This window comes from Schistocerca nitens, chromosome 3 (genome assembly GCF_023898315.1).
Source record: "Schistocerca nitens isolate TAMUIC-IGC-003100 chromosome 3, iqSchNite1.1, whole genome shotgun sequence".
Lineage (NCBI taxonomy): Eukaryota > Metazoa > Arthropoda > Insecta > Orthoptera > Acrididae > Schistocerca > Schistocerca nitens.
This window is the reverse complement of record NC_064616.1, coordinates 579,227,489-579,249,381: the sequence shown is the minus strand read 5'-3', so window position 1 is coordinate 579,249,381 and position 21,893 is coordinate 579,227,489. Positions and strand designations below refer to the sequence as shown.

Here is a 21,893-nt window from a genome sequence, read left to right as displayed (position 1 = left end):
GTCACTATGATACTGTTATAAAATAAATGTCCTTCTTATTTAACGGTAAATTTGACTTGAGATGAAACCACAATGTCAAAATGAGAAGTGAGCCACATACAAATAAATGTAACAATGCAAAGTTCTTATAGTTGCGGTTTGTGATTGGTTGCTTCTGATTCGTGCATGAAACTGCATGTATAGAGTGTGGATTGACTGTTATCACTACTTTACATGTAGTCTTGTGCTAGCAGAATTTTAAAGGTAACTCTGAAATACAAGAGAGGGCAGGTTAGGATGAGATTATTCGTGGGGATTGCATACAGGCTGTTCCGCCCGTAATGTACGACTAGGGGACAGTCAAGCTCATGTGCTACCTATGGACTACTCACTCTCAATACAATCCTATACATCTACATCTACATCCACATACATACTCCGCAATCCACCATACAGTCCGTGGCGGAGGGTACCTCGTACCACAACTAGCATCTTCTCTCCCTGTTCCACTCCCAAACAGAACGAGGGAAAAATGACTGCCTGTATGCCTCCGTACGAGCCCTAATCTCTCTTATCTTTGTGGTATTTCCGCGAAATGTAAGTTGACGGCTATAAAATTGTAGTGTAGTCAGCCTCAAATGCTGGTTCTCTAAATTTCCTCAGTAGCGATTCACGAAAAGAACGCCTCCTTTCCTCTAGAGACTCCCACCCGAGTTCCTGAAGCATTTCCGTAACACCCGCGTGATGATCAAACCTACCAGTAACAAATCTAGCAGCCCGCCTCTGAATTGCTTCTATGTCCTCCCTCAATCCGACCTGATAGGGATCCCAAACGCTCGAGCAGTACTCAAGAATAGGTCGTATTAGTGTTTCATAAGCGGTCTCCTTTACAGATGAACCACATCTTCCCAAAATTCTACCAACGAACCGAAGACGACTATCCGCCTTCCCCACAACTGCCATTACATGTTTGTCCCACTTCATATCGCTCTGCAATGTTACGCCCAAATATTTAATCGACGTGACTGTGTCAAGCGCTACACTACTAATGGAGTATTCGAACATTACAGGATTCATTTCCTATTCATCTGCATTAAATTACATTTATCTATATTTAGAGTTAGCTGCCATTCTTTACACCAATCACAAATCCTATCCAAGTCATTTTGTATCCTCTTACAGTCACTCAACGACGACACCTTCCCGTACGCCACAGCATCATCAGCAAACTGCCGCACATTGCTATCCACCCTATCCAAAAGATCATTTATGTAGATAGAAAACAACAGCGAACCTACCACACTTCCCTGGGGCACTCCAGATGATACCCTCACCTCCGATGAACACTCACCATCGAGGACAACGTACTGGGTTCTATTACTTAAGAAGTCTTAGAGCCACTCACATACTTGGGAACCAATCCCATATGCTCGTACCTTAGTTAGTAGTTTGCAGTGGGGCACCGAGTCAAACGCTTTCCGGAAGTCTATTAATATGGCAGCCGTCTGATACTCTTCATCCATGGTTCGCAAGATATCATGTGAAAAAAGGGCGAGTTGCGTGTCGCAGGAGCGATGCTTTCTAAAGCCGTGCTGATGCATCGACAACCCTTACTCCATTTGGAATTTCGTACAGATTACTGGCATAGGACCTGGTGATAATGAAGTGTTCTCTCCTTCCTAACAAATTCTGCGGATGAAGGTTTTTTTTAGTCGCAAACTCTAAAACACGACGCAACCAGCTAGCCGAAAACAACTGCATCGGCTATGGTGTGAGATTACCTTACGATTTCAAGATACAGGATACAGTTAATATGCAGTTTATGGGCATACGATCAATAAATCTTGGTCTGTGTTGCAAGCCTTGGCAAAGGAGAAGCAAAACTCATTTTTGCGACATCCAGCTGAAACGAGAACGAACTGCTGTAAAGCAATTTGACAGGTTAACGAATGAGAAGCTGCTTAACGAACTATTCCAGAATCGCATACTGAAATATACGTGTTAAAAATGTCTGCATCGCTAGTTCTTTGAGAAAGTCCTATCGTAAGGCACCCTTTTGTGCCACCAAAGTTTCAACAATAGCAGCGAATACAAAAAAGCGGGTGAGGGGGACAATACGCTGCTTAATCACCTCCGCGTGGGGTTTCGCAGGGGTGGATGGGATGATGGGCCGGGTGGGGGCTGACGATGCGGAACCTTGCCACGTCGCATTGCCTCTCAATCTGTGCACCGACCCCAGTCCAACATAACTCTCACAATTATTCATCATTTAATCTTGTTCTGGAACACTGACTGCTCACAAACTTGTTCTGGCCACAAGCCTTCTTAGTTTTAGTATATTCTCTTGAAAAACCAGTCGTCGAGTCAAGATTTCTTTCTTTACATTTTAGTCTGATCACCAGTAATGATAGTGTTTCGTTAATTTATCGGACGATGATCTTCCGATAAATATTAACTTCTTCCACGCTTGTCGTTTTGGTGTTAGCTTATCGTTAGAGGTTATATTACTGCTTCTGGAACGGCAATGGAGGCCCTTTTCAAAAAGTTGAAAAGGAAATTGTCCTACCATATAACCTATAATCCGGTCCATAGTGCAACTTTAGTTTTTTTTACACACATACACACACACTCCAAATCACCCTACTTACTAACTGCGATGATATTTCTTTCTGAGATTATTTTTTATGTTGCAAGCTCCCGATGTAAAAGCGCATACACAGAAATGGCACCTAAAACTCACATATACGCCAGAGATGGATGCTTAACCAGCGTCCTGCTTCTTAAAAAGCAGCTGTGCTTCCACGAGGGCACAAAGCGGCCACATTCAAAGTTTCTCATGAAACAACACTGATATTACCATGACTTTATGCCTCGTGACACACAATATATGACTTCGTGCCACAGCAATAAAGTGTAATTTGTGTAAATGACAATTTTTTTACTTCTTTAAGTGTGGCAGAACTTTGACAGCCAATAATAAAAAGTTGCAACATCTTAATAATCATGGACCAAATCCTTTCATATAAAACACTCTCCCTTCCCAGAAAACAATGTCATACTTCTCCCATTCATTCCTCGACAGTCTTGCCTTTACGTATTATTACATACGTTCATGTTCAAATCAGTCATGGAGTGCGACCCTGCAGTACGACTGCATCTTTACTCGTAATACTCAGTACCCTGGCTAAAAAAGTTATCATAATGTAACTAAACATTGAGCCATTACAGTTGTTCGTTTAATTATGCTGCTTACCAGCCGAAATGTACAGTAAATTCACATATTTAAAGATCTGCCTGTATAGTGTGAAACTTCACACAAGCATCTCGGATACAGCGAGATCCTGTCTAGGCCACGAGGCTGAATTAGGATTTTAGGTGGCCTGTTAGTCACGACTGGGTGAACAACAAGTTGGTGGCGAAGCTTGTTTGTTCATGGTGGTGAGCGATGCATTTCACAAGCCAGGTAGTGATTATTAATTATCTTCCAGTAAGCACAGTATTCAAGGTTATACGACTAAGGATTTTTCATACTTATATTCGCATACCGCTTAGTAATATAAGCTATTCTGGAGTATGTTTCACGTGAAATGTTCAAACCTTTTTCAAAGGAGTAGTCCACACACTGACAGGATTCCGATATTATACCTTCTACAAAGATGATAGAGCACGGTAAATTTTTATTCTTAACCTGTCTCCTTTTATTCTAATAGCTGGTTCAATAGGTGACATGTTTACTTACGTCATACATCGAATACTGGTTGTACAGTCTACTGAAAGTAGTTCGGGGTCAAAAGTGGTGTTGCGGGCAACTTAATACTAAAACCTTTGTGAACTAAAACGCCGTTAATCTACACTCCTGGAAATGGAAAAAAGAAAACATTGACACCGGTGTGTCAGACCCACCATACTTGCTCCGGACACTGCGAGAGGGCTGTACAAGCAATGATCACACGCACGGCACAGCGGACACACCAGGAACCGCGGTGTTGGCCGTCGAATGGCGCTAGCTGCGCAGCATTTGTGCACCGCCGCCGTCAGTGTCAGCCAGTTTGCCGTGGCATACGGAGCTCCATCGCAGTCTTTAACACTGGTAGCATGCCGCGACAGCGTGGACGTGAACCGTATGTGCAGTTGACGGACTTTGAGCGAGGGCGTATAGTGGGCATGCGGGAGGCCGGGTGGACGTACCGCCGAATTGCTCAACAGGTGGGGCGTGAGGTCTCCACAGTACATCGATGTTGTCGCCAGTGGTCGGCGGAAGGTGCACGTGCCCGTCGACCTGGCACCGGACCGCAGCGACGCACGGATGCACGCCAAGACCGTAGGATCCTACGCAGTGCCGTAGGGGACCGCACCGCCACTTCCCAGCAAATTAGGGACACTGTTGCTCCTGGGGTATCGGCGAGGACCATTCGCAACCGTCTCCATGAAGCTGGGCTACGGTCCCGCACACCGTTAGGCCGTCTTCCGCTCACGCCCCAACATCGTGCAGCCCGCCTCCAGTGGTGTCGCGACAGGCGTGAATGGAGGGACGAATGGAGACGTGTCGTCTTCAGCGATGAGAGTCGCTTCTGCCTTGGTGCCAATGATGGTCGTATGCGTGTTTGGCGCCGTGCAGGTGAGCGCCACAATCAGGACTGCATACGACCGAGGCACACAGGGCCAACACCCGGCATCATGGTGTGGGGAGCGATCTCCTACACTGGCCGTACACCACTGGTGATCGTCGAGGGGACACTGAATAGTGCACGGTACATCCAAACCGTCATCGAACCCATCGTTCTACCATTCCTAGACCGGCAAGGGAACTTGCTGTTCCAACAGGACAATGCACGTCCGCATGTATCCCGTGCCACCCAACGTGCTCTAGAAGGTGTAAGTCAACTACCCTGGCCAGCAAGATCTCCGGATCTGTCCCCCATTGAGCATGTTTGGGACTGGATGAAGCGTCGTCTCACGCGGTCTGCACGTCCAGCACGAACGCTGGTCCAACTGAGGCGCCAGGTGGAAATGGCATGGCAAGCCGTTCCACAGGACTACATCCAGCATCTCTACGATCGTCTCCATGGGAGAATAGCAGCCTGCATTGCTGCGAAAGGTGGATATACACTGTACTAGTGCCGACATTGTGCATGCTCTGTTGCCTGTATGTAGGTGCCTGTGGTTCTGTCAGTGTGATCATGTGATGTATCTGACCCCAGGAATGTGTCAATAAAGTTTCCCCTTCCTGGGACAATGAATTCACGATGTTCTTATTTCAATTTCCAGGAGTGTATTTCCACAGTTTACTACGCCGTTCTCCAAAGAATTTCAGAGTGTCTAACCAGGATGTTGTTCTGACCATAATCCTGTTAATGATATTCTTTCTAGTCTGTAACTGCCACACATAGTATCATAAACACATTGACTCTCGTACACGCCTAATGACTGCACACTATCAGCAGCTCCCACGGAATCGAGATATTCTCAATCTGGTTGCAAGCAATTGGTTTCATCATAGATAGTACTCATAACTAAAAACTAAACTCCATCCTAAAAGGCCTTGGAAGGCCCAACGGTACCGACCGGCCACCGTGTCATCCCCAGCCCACAGGCGTCGCTGGATGCGGAGATGGAGGGGCATGTGGTCAGCACACCACTCTCCCGGCCGTATGTCCGTTAACGAGACAGGAGCCGCTACTTCTCATTCAAGTAGCTCCTCAGTTTGCCTCACAAGGGCTGAGTGCACCCCGCTTGCCAACAGCACTCGGCAGACCGGATGGTCACCCATCCAACTGCTAGCTCAGCCCGACAGCGCCTAACTTCGGTGATCTGTGTTACCAATGGGCAAGGTCGTTGGAAGATAGTTATCAGCAGCTTCCGGAATTTGGCAGGCGCGACGGTCATGGGTCGAATCCGCCTGGCGGATTAGCGACGAGGGCTGGTGTGCTGGTGAGTCTGTAAGTGGTTTTTAGGCGGTTTTCCACATGCGACAAGGCGAATACCAGGCTGTTACGTCCCGCCTCAGTTACACTATTCGCAATCATTTAGAAAGCGTTCGCACACTTTCACATGAGTAACACTACACGCAGACTGCTTGGTTGCAGAAACTCCATCCTGGGGAGTAAAGAGGTGGCAACAGGAAGGACACTCGGTCTTCCTCTAACATTAGAAATGCTGCATATGATGATAATCATGCTGACCTCGTGTAGGTGCGAAGTACAGGAACAACAAAAAGAAAACCTTAGTAAATAATCACTATGAAAGCTCACAACATTAGATGATGCTTGTGCCTGTTATCGAGTTTTTAAAAGTAACACTGTGAGTGCAGCTGTCTGATATCTATATATAATACTAACTTAAAACTTAAAGTCGCCTCCTGCGTTTTTTTGTGTGTATATGGAGGCTAATCTCAGAAATACTGTAACGATTTTGATACGGTTTTTACCAACAGCCAGACTGACTGACGAGGACGGGTTGTGTGCATAATTTATTTCCGCTTTGCCAGGCAACTCGTCTGGGCACAGATACTTAGTGCTACCCTTGTGAAACCAAATTAGGCCGCTAATTCTGTGTAATTCTCCGAGTGACAAACACTTGCACTGAAGGTGAACAAGCTTACTTCCTGAGAACGGTCATCCCAGCTGCAGCGTCTGCACAACAGTGGAGGTATGCCGTCCAATTAATATGGCACTTGAGGTCGCATCATGGATGTGCCATACACTTCTACTGCAGAACGGAAGGCTGAAACGCTCATTCTGAGATGGTCGGCAGCTAGTTTGTGTCCCGTAATGATAGAAGAAACTGCAGACTTTCAAACAAGCGTAATTGATATCTTCTTTGTTTGTCGGCCTTTGTTTTCCGCAGTTGCATATACTGAAGTTGTATAGGTTAAATACCATTTTTTTGCAACTGTGATGTGTTAAGACCAAACGCGTTTCGATTCATTCTAAAGCATCTTAAGTGGTCTGTTTTTTTGTTGTTTACGTAGTTCTTCCTGTTCTTCAACATGCATTTGCTAGATTTTAGCACACAACACTTTCATTGCACTAAATACATTCACGTTTCTGTTTTGTGAAGAACCACTGTCATCTCGACATTTCGTGTGTTTTGTTTTGTTATTGCGGCAACAGACACGTACTCCTGCAGGAAGAAGAGAAAGTATTTATGAGTCTGTTGAAAGCAGAAAATAATTCATCTCTGGCAAGAGGCAACGTCATATGAAAGATATAGTTTCTTAATTACGAGTGAATTTTACTGCTGACATGGACAGAACTTCATGATTGGTGGATTTGTCTGGAAGTTTGAATTGCATCTCATGGCAATCAACAGCGAAGGTAATTGTCAGTGAGAATTACACTGAAGCCAGAGGTGAGCCTGATGAAAAGAATAACTAACGAAAGACCAGAGGTTGGTCATGCTCAAAAACACGTATGCCCTTGCACTGCAAAAAGAGATAAAACTGCAGTTAGAGGTGTGACGCCTAGAAGTGGAAAAACTCAAGTGGTAGAAAGAACAAATCCTTAATTGGCTGCGTTTTACCGCTTTTTTACTACGTTTTTATTAGGTCGCTTCCTTGTGTGTCTGTCAGTTCGGAACAAATTTTGCAAATTGATTTTAAACTAACTTTCCGATGAGCTAGAGAGTTGACATTTTAAACATAGCTCAGAACTGGATGACAGTACAATATTAACTCGCTTTCTTGTCTGGTGTTTGGCGGAGTGTACTTCGTGTACCACTGCCATTTTCTACTTTTCCTGTTCCAGTCGCTAATGTTTCACAGGAAAAACGTTTACTGGAAAGCCTCCGTGTTAGCTCCAATCTCTCGAACTTTTACCTTCGTGGCCTTTTCGTGGGATATACGTAGGAGGAAGCAATGTATTGGTTGGGTCAGGTGAAGAGAAACTGAAATAAACCTGCCACATGTCTCCGTTGGAATATCATCAAAATATCTGAATTCGGTTGAAAAATTTAATATACACAAAAGACTAAAAAGCAGAAAATAATGATCTAAATAAAAATATATTTTTAATAAACCACGTTTTTAAATCGGACTAAAAAGTATAAAATAATTTCTGCTTATCTCATACAGATTCTTAACCCTATATAGATAGTTCTGAAAATTTGTGATTGTGAATTTTTACTAGCTGTGAAAATACTTGTAAGAAATGAAACTAAAAACGTGGGGTGCAAGCAGTAAATAACTGATGCATGAGTAATTCACCTCCTTACTACATATAATCAATTCAGACAAGATGAGAATAGAAGCCTTTGAAATATGGTACTACAGAAGAATGCTGAACGTTAGGATAGATCGTGTAATCTGTGAGGAAATATTGACAGAACTGGGTAGAAAAGAAATTTGTGGCTTAACTTCACTAAAAGAAGGGATTTTTAATATACCACGTTTTTGGACTCTGTAATAGATTTCGCTACAAAATCAGAAAAATAGCAACACTCACGATACGATCTGGAAACAAAGCCTGTACACCAACCAGTGCAGATGCTCCAACAAATAACTACAACAAGAAAACCCACAGAAGATTTCCGGGAAGATCTGCAAGAAACCACCAACAAAATCCCCAAGAAGCAAGTGAAAGTGTTACTAGGAGATTTTAATGCCCAATTAGACAGGGAAAGAAAATTCAAAGACACAACAGGAGAACACACGGCCCACAAGCGGGCAAACGAGAACTGAGAGAACCTGATGAACTTCCGCAGGAATTTCGACCTCAAGACCATGTCCATGCAATTCCAGAAACCAAATAAGAAACTACGAACATGGAAATCCCCCAAAGATGTCGTAGAAGAACTTCAGATAGACCACATAGTGATATCCACGAAAAATACGAGAGAAATAATGAATGTAAGAGCAAGAAAAGGACTTTTCTAATCCGATCATCAACATCATCGTACCACACAGAAAAATCAAGAGAACCAATAGAACTTTCAGAACAGACCCAGAGTACCTACAACTAAACAAGAAAGAAATTTACGGAAATAATTAAGGTAATCGACAGAATGACTGGACAGAACTCTCAGAAAAAATGAAGAAACTGATAAAATTGGGACAACCACAGAGAAAAAGGAAACACAGATGGTGGAACATAACAAGTGACAGAGCCGTAGAAAACAGAATAGAAGCCTGGAAGAAATTTAACAGTCATAGAACATCGGAAAAATGGGAAGAATTCAATAGGGTACGGAAGACCACTTCGAAAATAGTCCCTAGAGAAAGAAGAGGGTACCAACAGACTGAAAGAGATAGAAGAGAATTTCAACAAAAAACACACGAAATTTTTACAGAACATACAGAGAAAATATAACAGGGTATCAACCACCGAGGTTATCTTCAAAAGACAAGACGGAACATTGGAGACAAATCCTAAAAAGAGTTGTGAAATATTCGCGCAATATTTCGATACACTACTAAACTGTGATAAACCAACGCAGATTGTACAGTTCGAGAAATCAGAACCTAACCTCGATTCCAAACCGTCAACACACGAGGGGATGGTGGAAATAATAAAATCATTGAAAAATACACAGCACCTGGAGAAGGTGGACTGACTGAGGAAATCTGGAAATTAGACCACGAAAATATCACACCGAAAATACACGGAACCATCAAAAATATTCGGTAAACAGAAAAGGTACCAGAAGATTGGAAGTCAGTGCTAATACACCCTTCCACAAAGAAGGAGACGAAAAAGGCCCTAATAACTACAGAGGAATTTCACTACAGACTGTGGCATACCAAGTTCCACCCAAAGCCCTGTTAATTCGGCTAGAGTCTCAAATAGATCCACAGACAGAAGAATACCAAGGAGGTTTCAGGAAGGGAAGATCATTCAGAAGAATATTAACAAGAAGAAAGTCCAGGAACACCACAACAACATTTTTCGATTTCAAGAAAGCCTATGACTCCATAGATACAGGAACATTTTTCAATAATCTGGAAGGTATGAAGGTAGACAACAAGGCCAGAAAGCGAATCCAGGAAATACACTCCTGGAAATGGAAAAAAGAACACATTGACACCGGTGTGTCAGACCCACCATACTTGCTCCGGACACTGCGAGAGGGCTGTACAAGCAATGATCACACGCACGGCACAGCGGACACACCAGGAACCGCGGTGTTGGCCGTCGAATGGCGCTAGCTGCGCAGCATTTGTGCACCGCCGCCGTCAGTGTCAGCCAGTTTGCCGTGGCATACGGAGCTCCATCGCAGTCTTTAACACTGGTAGCATGCCGCGACAGCGTGGACGTGAACCGTATGTGCAGTTGACGGACTTTGAGCGAGGGCGTATAGTGGGCATGCGGGAGGCCGGGTGGACGTACCGCCGAATTGCTCAACACGTGGGGCGTGAGGTCTCCACAGTACATCGATGTTGTCGCCAGTGGTCGGCGGAAGGTGCACGTGCCCGTCGACCTGGCACCGGACCGCAGCGACGCACGGATGCACGCCAAGACCGTAGGATCCTACGCAGTGCCGTAGGGGACCGCACCGCCACTTCCCAGCAAATTAGGGACACTGTTGCTCCTGGGGTATCGGCGAGGACCATTCGCAACCGTCTCCATGAAGCTGGGCTACGGTCCCGCACACCGTTAGGCCGTCTTCCGCTCACGCCCCAACATCGTGCAGCCCGCCTCCAGTGGTGTCGCGACAGGCGTGAATGGAGGGACGAATGGAGACGTGTCGTCTTCAGCGATGAGAGTCGCTTCTGCCTTGGTGCCAATGATGGTCGTATGCGTGTTTGGCGCCGTGCAGGTGAGCGCCACAATCAGGACTGCATACGACCGAGGCACACAGGGCCAACACCCGGCATCATGGTGTGGGGAGCGATCTCCTACACTGGCCGTACACCACTGGTGATCGTCGAAGGGACACTGAATAGTGCACGGTACATCCAAACCGTCATCGAACCCATCGTTCTACCATTCCTAGACCGGCAAGGGAACTTGCTGTTCCAACAGGACAATGCACGTCCGCATGTATCCCGTGCCACCCAACGTGCTCTAGAAGGTGTAAGTCAACTACCCTGGCCAGCAAGATCTCCGGATCTGTCCCCCATTGAGCATGTTTGGGACTGGATGAAGCGTCGTCTCACGCGGTCTGCACGTCCAGCACGAACGCTGGTCCAACTGAGGCGCCAGGTGGAAATGGCATGGCAAGCCGTTCCACAGGACTACATCCAGCATCTCTACGATCGTCTCCATGGGAGAATAGCAGCCTGCATTGCTGCGAAAGGTGGATATACACTGTACTAGTGCCGACATTGTGCATGCTCTGTTGCCTGTATGTAGGTGCCTGTGGTTCTGTCAGTGTGATCATGTGATGTATCTGACCCCAGGAATGTGTCAATAAAGTTTCCCCTTCCTGGGACAATGAATTCACGGTGTTCTTATTTCAATTTCCAGGAGTGTATTAACAAATACAACTTCCAAAGAGAAGCTTATGGGAAAGATCTCGGAACCATTCGAAATCAAGACAAGAGTGAGGCACGGAGACGGCCTGTCGCCCATTCTATTTAATTCGGTTTTGGTAAAAATAATCAGGACATGGGACAAAGGAGTCAACGGGTTAAACATGGGGAGACGCAAGTATAGATCCGTCAACATAAAATATCTGGCCTTTGCCGATTATATAGCCGTTATAACTACGAGGGCAGTTCAATAAGTAATGCAACACATTTTTTTTCTGAAACAGGGGTTGTTTTATTCAGCATTGAAATACACCAGGTTATTCCCCAATCTTTTAGCTACACAACACTATTTTTCAACATAATCTCCATTCAATGCTACGGCCTTACGCCACCTTGAAATGAGGGCCTGTATGCCTGCACGGTACCATTCCACTGGTCGATGTCGGAGCCAACGTCGTACTGCATCAATAACTTCTTCATCATCCGCGTAGTGCCTCCCACGGATTGCGTCCTTCATTGGGCCAAACATATGGAAATCCGATAGTGCGAGATCGGGGCTGTAGGGTGCATGATGAAGAACAGTCCACTGAAGTTTTGTGAGCTCCTCTCGGGTGCGAAGACTTGTGTGAGGTCTTGCGTTGTCATGAAGAGGGAGAAGTTAGTTCAGATTTTTGTGCCTACGAACACGCTGAAGTCGTTTCTTCAATTTCTGAAGAGTAGCACAATACACTTCAGAGTTGATCGTTTGACCATGGGGAAGGACATCGAACAGAATAATCCCCTTAAGCGTCCCAGAAGACTGTAACCATGACTTTACCGGCTGAGGGTATGGCTTTAAACTTTTTCTTGGTAGGGGAGTGGGTGTGGCGCCACTCCATTGATTGCCGTTTTGTTTCAGGTTCGAAGTGATGAACCCATGTTTCATCGCCTGTAACAATCTTTGACAAGAAATTGTCACCCTCAGCCACATAACGAGCAAGCAATTCCGCACAGATGGTTCTCCTTTGCTCTTTATGGTGTTCGGTTAGACAACGAGGGACCCAGCGGGAACAAACCTCTGAATATCCCAGCTGGTGAACAATTGTGACAGCACTACCAACAGAGATGTCAAGTTGAGCACTGAGTTGTTTGATGGTGATCCGTCGATCATCTCGAACGAGTGTGTTCGCACGCTCCGCCATTGCAGGAGTCACAGCTGTGCACGGCCGGCCCGCACGCGGGAGATCAGACAGTCTTGCTTGACCTTGCGGCGATGATGACACACGCTTTGCTCAACGACTCACCGTGCTTTTGTCCACTGCCAGATCACCGTAGATATTCTGCAAGCGCCTATGAATATCTGAGATGCCCTGGTTTTCCGCCAAAAGAAACTCGATCACTGCCCGTTGTTTGCAACGCACATCCGTTACAGACGCCATTTTAACAGCTCCGTACAGCGCTGCCACCTGTCGGAAGTCAATGAAACTATACGAGACGAAGCGGGAATGTTTGAAAATATTCCACAAGAAATTACTTATTGAACTGCCCTCGTAATAACAGAAAAGAAGCCAAAGAAGCTCTAGAGACACTACACGAAATCTCAGCCACAACAGAAAATGAAAAAAAGCAGTACATGGACACAAAATCCACAGACAAATACTCACTGGTGACGAAGTAAGCGAAGATAACACAAATAAGACGGTTTCAAATTTCTGGGAGAGATTACACAGAAAACAGGACTGAACTCGACATCCAATGAAGAAAGTGTCACAAAACTACAAAACGCATACGGACTTCTACGGAACCATTACAATAAAAGGAGTATTTCCACCAGTACCAAATTAAGGTGCTGTAGTACAATAGTCTTACCAGAAGTCTTATATACCTTAGAAACAACAGTAATCAAGAGGAGGATGAAAATCAAGAGGATGGAAAAACAACAGAGGAAAATCCTAAGAAAGATCTCGTCGCCGGTTCAGAAAGGGGGGATGGGAATAAGGAGACCGACAAAAGGACTGTACGAACAGGCATAGACTATTACAAACAACAAAGAAGGGCAAAGTTACGAAAACATACATAAGATAAACGAAAATAGATTGACCAAGAAAATTTTTAACATAGTGACAAGGAATAAATTGAAACCCAACTGAGTAAGGGAAATCATAGAGGACCTCAGGAAACCGAATGTCTCCGCAGGAGGCACGACAGACAGGCAAAAATACAGAGAAAAAATCAGAAAACAGAAATTTCAGCAAACGCCCGAAGAGAAGAAAACAGGAAAGAAGTGGAAAGGAGAGATGAAGAAGAAGTACGGTTAATATGTCAGAGGTTTTTGGAAAGAAAAAAAGCAACAAACAGAAAAAATACCATGAAAATTGATTGTGTTTTAGCGCTTGCCATATGGGGAAATTAACGGTGGTAATAATAATAATAATAAGAAGAAGAATAGCAGAAAAAGATTAATGAGCATGATTGTCGGCTATATCCGATACTTACCTCGTAGAATATCCAGGAGCTGAAAAGTGTCTGGAGGAGGTTGTAGACGATCAGCACGTTGCGCAGCTGGAAGGGTTTGCGGTTCTCCATGAGTTTCGGCCCCACGACTTTGGAACAGTAAGCGTAGATAATGCAGATGATGAGCGTGGGCATCGGACTACTCATCATGGGCCAGTGGTTTACACGCGGGTCTGAAACAAACGAAGACAACAACCCGTCACAAATATGTTGCAACGATTTTATTATAATGTTTACAAAGCACCGCCATGAATCCTCATAATTTCTATGGTTAGAAATATACTGGTATATTACTAAATGGCTAAAATGGACACCAGGTTTTAGTTGCAGGCTGCCTGTTTGCGGGTTTCCAAGGGCAATAAAATTTATATTTTCAGTATTTTATATAATTAGAGACCGAAACAAAAGTCAAATGATATATAAGACAGGAGGAAAAAATAAATGAGAAAACTTCAGAAGAATAAGCGTACTAGACACAGCGTGTAAACTAAATGCAAGAATTTTAAACGGAAGACTAAATACAATAGCATAATGTTTGCTTGTGGAGAAACAGGTTGGATTTAGAAAAGGAGCATCAACCACTGATTTAGTTTTTATTTCACGACTATTTGTTGAAAAGCAGAGAGAGTTTGACAAAGAGACACACACTACTTTTATAGATCCTGAGAAAGTTTTTGATAATGTGGTTAGACAAAAGTCATGGAGAAAGATGGAGCACAGAGGTTACCTTTTACAGCATATATCAGCTACCAAAAGCATATGCAAAGGAATATCAGTAATAACAGACATAGAAGGCATGGATACAGAACCTATAAAAATAAATAAAGGGGTTAGAAAAGCCTGTAGTTTATTCCCTACACAGTTTTAATATTTACACCTACGATGTATTTTGCATATGGAATTTAAGGTTAAACGCTGTGGTACAACTAAACCATTTGGTAAAGCTAAAATAATTCTGATATGCTGACGAATTTACACCGATTTTTCTTCATGAGAAGACGTTTTATAGAAAGGAATTTTTGTACTAAATAAAATATGTAAAGAACGTAATACGAAAATATCTTCAAGCAAATAAAAGCCAATGGCTTTCTGTGGAAAATATTTAGTGGGAACTAAGACAGTAGTTGATGAAATCACAACCGAGTAGGCAAAATAGTGTAACTATACGGGATGTAATCATATGAATGCGAAGAAAATATCCAGATGAAGTTGAACTGATTTGGGAGTATCTGTGAAACAATCAATAGAACTTAAAACCATAAACCACGGAAAGAAATCAAGACTGTTAATTTATAAACCTGTCGCCTTGTCAATCTTATTATATGGAAGCGAATCGTCGGTACTGAATAAACCCAAGGAAAACAAATACAAAGAGTAGAAATGAGATTCGTTAGAGCAGTAAAAGGATGTAAAAGAATAGACAAAATACGAAATTAAGATATTCGAGGGACCTGAAAATTTGCAGTATCAAAGAAAAACTGGATGAAAACAAAAATAAATGGGATGAACATCTGTAACGAATTGATCCAGAGAGGCTACCGCATCAGGAAAGTACTTTAAACCAAAAGGGAAAAGAGATCCTGGCAGACTGAAAAAATATGGGAATCATAAGGGGCCACAACTGGCCTAATAAGGAAAGTGCAGAAGAAGAAAACTGACCAAATTTAAAATGCTGTCATAGTGTAGTCAGTAACAGGTGTAAGGGACAGACAAATGAAAACGAGATGGATGGGAAAGCGTAAGTAAATTGTTATTTCAGAATTAATCGCCATAAATGTAGTACGTTAATCCCACTGTGAGACAAGACGGTTAATGCCTTTATGCCTTCACAGAAAAATGATAGTGATTGCCTACGAAACCGTGATTGTACCCAGGCGGGCACCTCTTCATCCAAAGTCAATAGACGAACGCGAATGTCTTTCTTCAGAGTTCCAAAAATATGGAAATCGCATGGGGAGAGATGGGGACTGTATGGAGGACGTATAAGGACTTCTTAGCGAAATATCTGCAGCGTTGTCGAAACAGCCAGGGCAACATGTGGGTGGACATTTGGATTTGTAATCAGGTACAGAGCCACATAGCCACCTCCCCAATATCTCTCGTTTTGAAATTAATCCACTGATTTAGGTTATGCTACTTTTGCAAATGTGTCATAGGAATGTTGGAATGTGTGAGAAATTCTCGGGCCCCTCCTGGGCAATCGTAGAACGCCGGTCGATCCTTCCGCTACATGAACAATTAAAAATACTGCGCTTAGCAGTGAGTACAGCACTAGATACATCAGCGACGTAGTGGCCGCGGCGAAGACATAAAAATATCCGACTGCACACCGATGCCTTCACAGATGATCCCAGCTCAGGTGACGTAATAGGGTAAGCGCTTGGTTGCGAGAGAGGAAGATGAGAAGTTCCGTATGAAATTAGAGGGCCAGATTAACGAGTGTTTGTCTAGTACACTCTCGTCAGGATGAACTTTCCACAAAAGTTTAGTCAATCTTTACGGTCTGGTTCCCCAATATTACCACATAATAAACGATACACACACTGGTGTTTACAATTTCATATGAATTTTTATAGACTGTGGCCAAACAACTAAGACGATTTTTTTCCAAACATTGCAGAGCATCGACGTCAGGATCCCTGTCTCGACACTGGAGACGGTTGCCTTTGGAAGACTAATAGGTTTGCTCCTACGTTACTTCTTGTTCAGTAGCAATGATGCCATTGGAGTTATGACGCTGTTGTTGCCAATTGAAAGCAGATGTTCATGAGCACACAGCCGAAATGAAAATTTAAGCAGTTCGCTCTTCTTTTTTTTTTTTTTTTTTTTTACCTAGATAACAAGATGTGTCGTATTAAGACGAGGCAGGAGCTGAACATAACATACTAAATCTACCGGAGCAGCAGTAGTACCAAAACGAATTTTTCAGCTTGCAACACTCTCAACTATAAGCTTGTGTATCTATAAGACGTAGTAGTATTGTTACTGGATTTCTGCTCAGCAGCGAGATGCATCAGCACCTAATCATGTGCTCATTAGAGCAAGTGTACTTCAAAACATACGAAATGAACCCAAAAATTATCATTCACATGTTACTGAAGCATCTAAACTTTTTCAAACATGTTAAGAGTCTGTTAAGTGTGTTTACAATAATAATGTAGCACGATATGGCTTGTTGGTCATGTAAAATGTAAGATGAACCAAGTAATCTGAGAAATAATGAAAGCTATCTCAGTGAGGATAACCAAGTGTCTGATTGCAAGGTTCAGTACAGAGAGGTCTCAGGGCTACTATGACACTGAAACAGGTGTCCCACAGTCTGTCGAAATCGCTAATAACTTTCGACTGATGCCGTAGAAGTATTACTTTTAGTTATTCCATCAACTAATTCGTTTCCCTCTATTTCTTTATGTCCTGGTACGCAGCAGAATACCACTTCCTTCCTCTTTTTCTGTAGGAGGAAATATGCGTTGTGGATTGTCAGCATCAGTTTGTCCGCCTGCTGTATCAACTAAATCGTATAGAATGCACGAAGGGAATAGGTTGTTATGCACTAAGGGAATCTTTACGCCTCTTTGGCGCTTACGAAATCAGGCAGTGCTACGTCTCTGATGGTCACATTTCGATTTTAACGATTTGAATTTGTGAGTCGAAAACCGATGTTTCAGAGAATGAGGAACAAGTTATCAAAAATAAGTATCAGTACTTTACAACTAATCTAGCACAATTTGGAGTCAATACCTTTCACAATCATTTTACGACAATGTTCCCACGAATTTTCATGTTTTGGTACTGTACAGATTCTCTGTATCACCGGTTTCTGAGCCTTTCTGTAGATTCTTTCACAAAGCTTCGTGCGCTATTGACAACTTCTTACGACCGTTACAACTGGTACCTTCATTTGCAAGATAAAATGTCTTAAATTAGTAGAATATTAAGTTATGTGTGTAACTTGAGAATATTCTTAATTTCCGTGTGAAGCAGTAATACCCCGGATTATTTTAAACTTAAATGCGTAAGCAAAATATCGCAAGAAATTCTACAAAAACGGCAATGCTTTTCATCGATGTACAGCGACTACTTTCATAGAAACTGATTTGAAGTCTCGATTGCCTGTGTCACCATTAGTCTGATAAACAGCAAATGCAATTTTAGTAAGTAATAGTGGTAATAACTCTAATATTGCCTTATGTTCGGGTGCAAATATAAGAAAATATATGATTATAACGAAAGTACAAGCGCAGTACTCTAACCTATTCCACGTAAGATTTCGAGGAGAATTTTACCTTTTACTGAATGTATAAGGCATCTATGCGGTTATGTTCTCACACTTCAGTGACAATCTTCGCAATACGCAACCATCGACTAGGGGATTTGTTCGAGGTCAATGTTCATGTTAAAACTCTCCCTGATTGCTCTTGAACCTCCTCATACACAGGACGCATTAGTAACAGAATCAATTGACGTATGTTACGTGGAGCAGTGTGTCTGTGGAACTTCGGAGTAATCATTACGAGAGGGGGAAAATGTATCACTCTTCTACGAAAATTCTGTAAAGGTAATACCCAAGGACACGCAATAGTGGAGCAGTTCCTCTGTGCGTCTCGAGTATTGATTTCGGAATGCCTCAAAAGTGAGATTTGCCGGGATCGGTGGCGGGACGATCCATCCGAAGGCTACAAGTTGGCCTCTCACACCGGTACGGCTTGGGACTGCTTCATATAGTAATTTCACGACCACAGACCCTTTCCCAAGGAGAAAAAGCGTTCGACGCCGAAGTCACACAAAAGCAACCACAATCAAACGCTATCGTTATCTCTCGATGTAAACTCTTTTCTCTTGGCGCCAGAATGTAACTTAATGGCAGCTAGTTTTTGAAATAAGAGAATATAAAACGTCAACTCAAGCTGCTCCGGCATTTCCATGATGATCTATATGCGCGTAGTTGATAAGTTCCATGTGCAACGCTACAGTAAATTTCCAAAGACTCGATACATAACAGTCTCAGTCATGGGAGAACTAATTATATAACAAAATAAAGTTTCAGACTGAGTCGATATTTTGAGTAGAGATTGATAACCTAAGCCTTTTCGTTATGTGGGAGTCTGAAACGTATGCTACGAAGTCCGTATTAGAGGACCAGACATCTCAATAAATTTACCAAATGATTGCTGACAAATTCCTGTTACCAACAGATACAAAGATCTCCCACTCATCCAAAAAATCTATACGAGACCACTGTGAGAGACAAAAGCCTCCAACATTTTGTTTCACTGTGTACTGGGAAAACTATATTCATTCCTTTTATGGACCACAATGCTCGTTATCACATAACTCGTTTAGACAGTGAATTAAGTCATAAATACTTATCGTTCGAATGCCACAGCCCGGGCTTTTATTGCATTTACGTAAATATCATTAGATATCTCTCTTAAATGACTGGAAGACACACATAATTTAGAACCACAACCCTCACAAGTTTTCAAGAAGGGACGGTTTCTCTACTGGATGGGTGGTATAATAGTTACGGAAACACATCTGTGATGTCACTGTACTAGCAACTCAATTGTTACCAGTTTGTTAGCCATTCCACTGCTGCACGGTTTGTCTCTCGTCCAATGAACCTTACAAGAAAGAACGATAGAAGTACTGCACTTATTTTTATCAAAATATGTGTAGTATTGAGAATTATGACACCAGTTTGAAAGTTACAGTTACGTCTTGTGACATCTCATCTGATCCCGTAATATCTGACTAGTTCACTGATTTCTGGAACCAGAAAATTTCTAGCCAAGAGCATCAATAAACCTCTACTATATTCCGGTAACCAAACAAATATTTCTATGCAAAATTCCTGGTGATGATCAATACCGTTCACGGACAGAGTATCATTAGCAAAGTTGTTTAAACCTTTTGTAACTATAGCACCCTTGCTAAAACATTTTATGAGGACGTGTGAACAAAGGGACTCATATCCGTATCCATGATGACATATTATCAACCACTAAACTTACTTCTGATCCTATAAAGAATCTGTAGAATATGCGACAATTATTGCTATTCGTGTACGGAAAATTAAAATACCCTATTTCTGTCTTTTGTTTTTATTTTTTTCGAAATCCTCAAATTTTTACTAGCGTGCAATATCCAAGGTGTACAACCAAACCCCTAGTGTTCCATAAACGGATCAAGATATCGAAACAAGCTTTCCAGAAAAATGACAATGTGCAAAGGTGTAACTATTTTTCTGAATAGTTAGTAAACTGTGTACCTACCACGACAATGAAGCTATAGTTTTTTATATTTATTTTCTTTACACTGAATGCTAACTTGTTAATGGCATTCGTTATCCCTTGGAAAAAGTAGTAATGTGATATAACATATTTCAACATTTTTATCGAAAATGTCCTTAAAAATAGTTAGTCAGTAGGCTAAATGTGAGTTATAGATCAGGTTCGTATACATTTACATTCCTGTAAGCATCTTTTCACGAGCTATCGAATGGTAGTAAACAAAATTATATGGTATCATTCCTTAAAAATTCTGTATCTACATATTTATCTCAGGACATAAAATATACGATTATTTATCTAAGTGTGAGATACTTGCCGAAAACCTTGTTTCAGAATCTTGAAGGCCTCTTTTGTGCACTATGTGATCAAATGTATCCGGACACCTGGCTGAAAATGACCTACAAGTTCGTGGCGCCATCCATCGGTAATGCTGGAATTCAGTATGAAGTTGGCCCTCCCTTAGCCTTGATGAGAGCATCCACTCTCGCAGGCATATGTTCAGTCAGATGCGGGAAGGTTTCTTGGGGAATGACAGCCCATTCTTCACGGAGTGATGCACTGAGGAGGCGTATCGATGCCGATCAGTGAGGCCTGGCACGAAGTCGGCGTTCCAAAACATCCCAAATGTGTTCTGTTGGATTCAGATCACGACTCTGTCCAGACCAGTCCATTACAGGGATTTTGTCGTGTAACCACTACGCCGTAAGCCGTGCGTTATGAACAGGTGGTCGATCATGTTGAAAGGTCCAATCGGCATCCCCGAATTGCTCTTCAACAGTCGGAAGCAAGGAGGTGCTTAAAACATCAGTGTAGGCCTGTGCTGTGATAGTGCCACGCAATACCACAATTGGTACAAGTCCCGTCCATGAAAAACACGACCACACCATAACATCACCGCCTCCGAACTTTACTGTTGGCACTACACACGCTGGCAGATGATGTTCATCGGGCATTCTGCCATCGGATTGCCACATTGTGTACCGTGATTCGTCACTCCACACAACGTTTTTCCTGTGTTCAATCGTCCAATGTTTAAGCACTTTACGCCAAGTGAGGTGTCGTTTGGCATTTACCGACGTGATGTGTGGCTTATGAGCAGCCGCTCGACCATGAAATCCAAGTTTTCTCACCTCCCGTCTAACTGTCATAGTACTTGGAGTGGATCCTGATGCAGTTTGGAATTTCTGTGTGATTGTCTGGATAGATGTCTGCCTATTACACATTACGACTCCCTTCAACTGTCGGCGGTCTCTGTCAGTCAACAGACGAGGTCGGCCTGTACGCTTTTGTGCTGCACGTGTCCCTTCATGTTTCCACCTCATTATCACATCGGAAACAGTGGACCTAGGGATATTTAGGAGTGTGGGAATCTCGCGTACAGACGTATGACTCAAGTGACACGCTATCACCTGACCACGTCCGAAGTCCGTGAGTTCCGCGGAACGCCCCATTCTGCTCTCTCACGATGTGTAATGACTACTGAGGTCGCTGATATGGAGTACCTGGCAGTATGTGTCAGAACAATGCACCTAATATGAAAAACGTATGTTTTTGGGGGTGTCCGGATATAGTGTATCAGTGGCCCCTACGTTGCATTGGACATCCTGTGTATTTTGATCGGAATGTATAGGCAAAAGCGGACTCACTCACACACACACACACACACACACACACACACACACACATAAACATACACACACGCACAGCGCGCGCGCGTGCGC

The 21,893-nt window shown here is 43.1% G+C and overlaps 1 protein-coding gene across 3 annotated transcripts in view; it reads right to left on the bottom strand.

Annotated features, from left to right (window-relative positions):
- LOC126248489 (elongation of very long chain fatty acids protein AAEL008004-like) overlaps positions 1-21,893 on the bottom strand; it is a 666,835-nt gene that overhangs the window by 280,162 nt on the left and 364,780 nt on the right. For all 3 annotated transcript variants that reach the window (XM_049949514.1, XM_049949516.1, XM_049949515.1), the window contains one exon: positions 13,862-14,052. In XM_049949514.1, the coding sequence (XP_049805471.1) occupies positions 13,862-14,052 (191 nt within the window). The remainder of the gene's footprint in view (positions 1-13,861; positions 14,053-21,893) is intronic.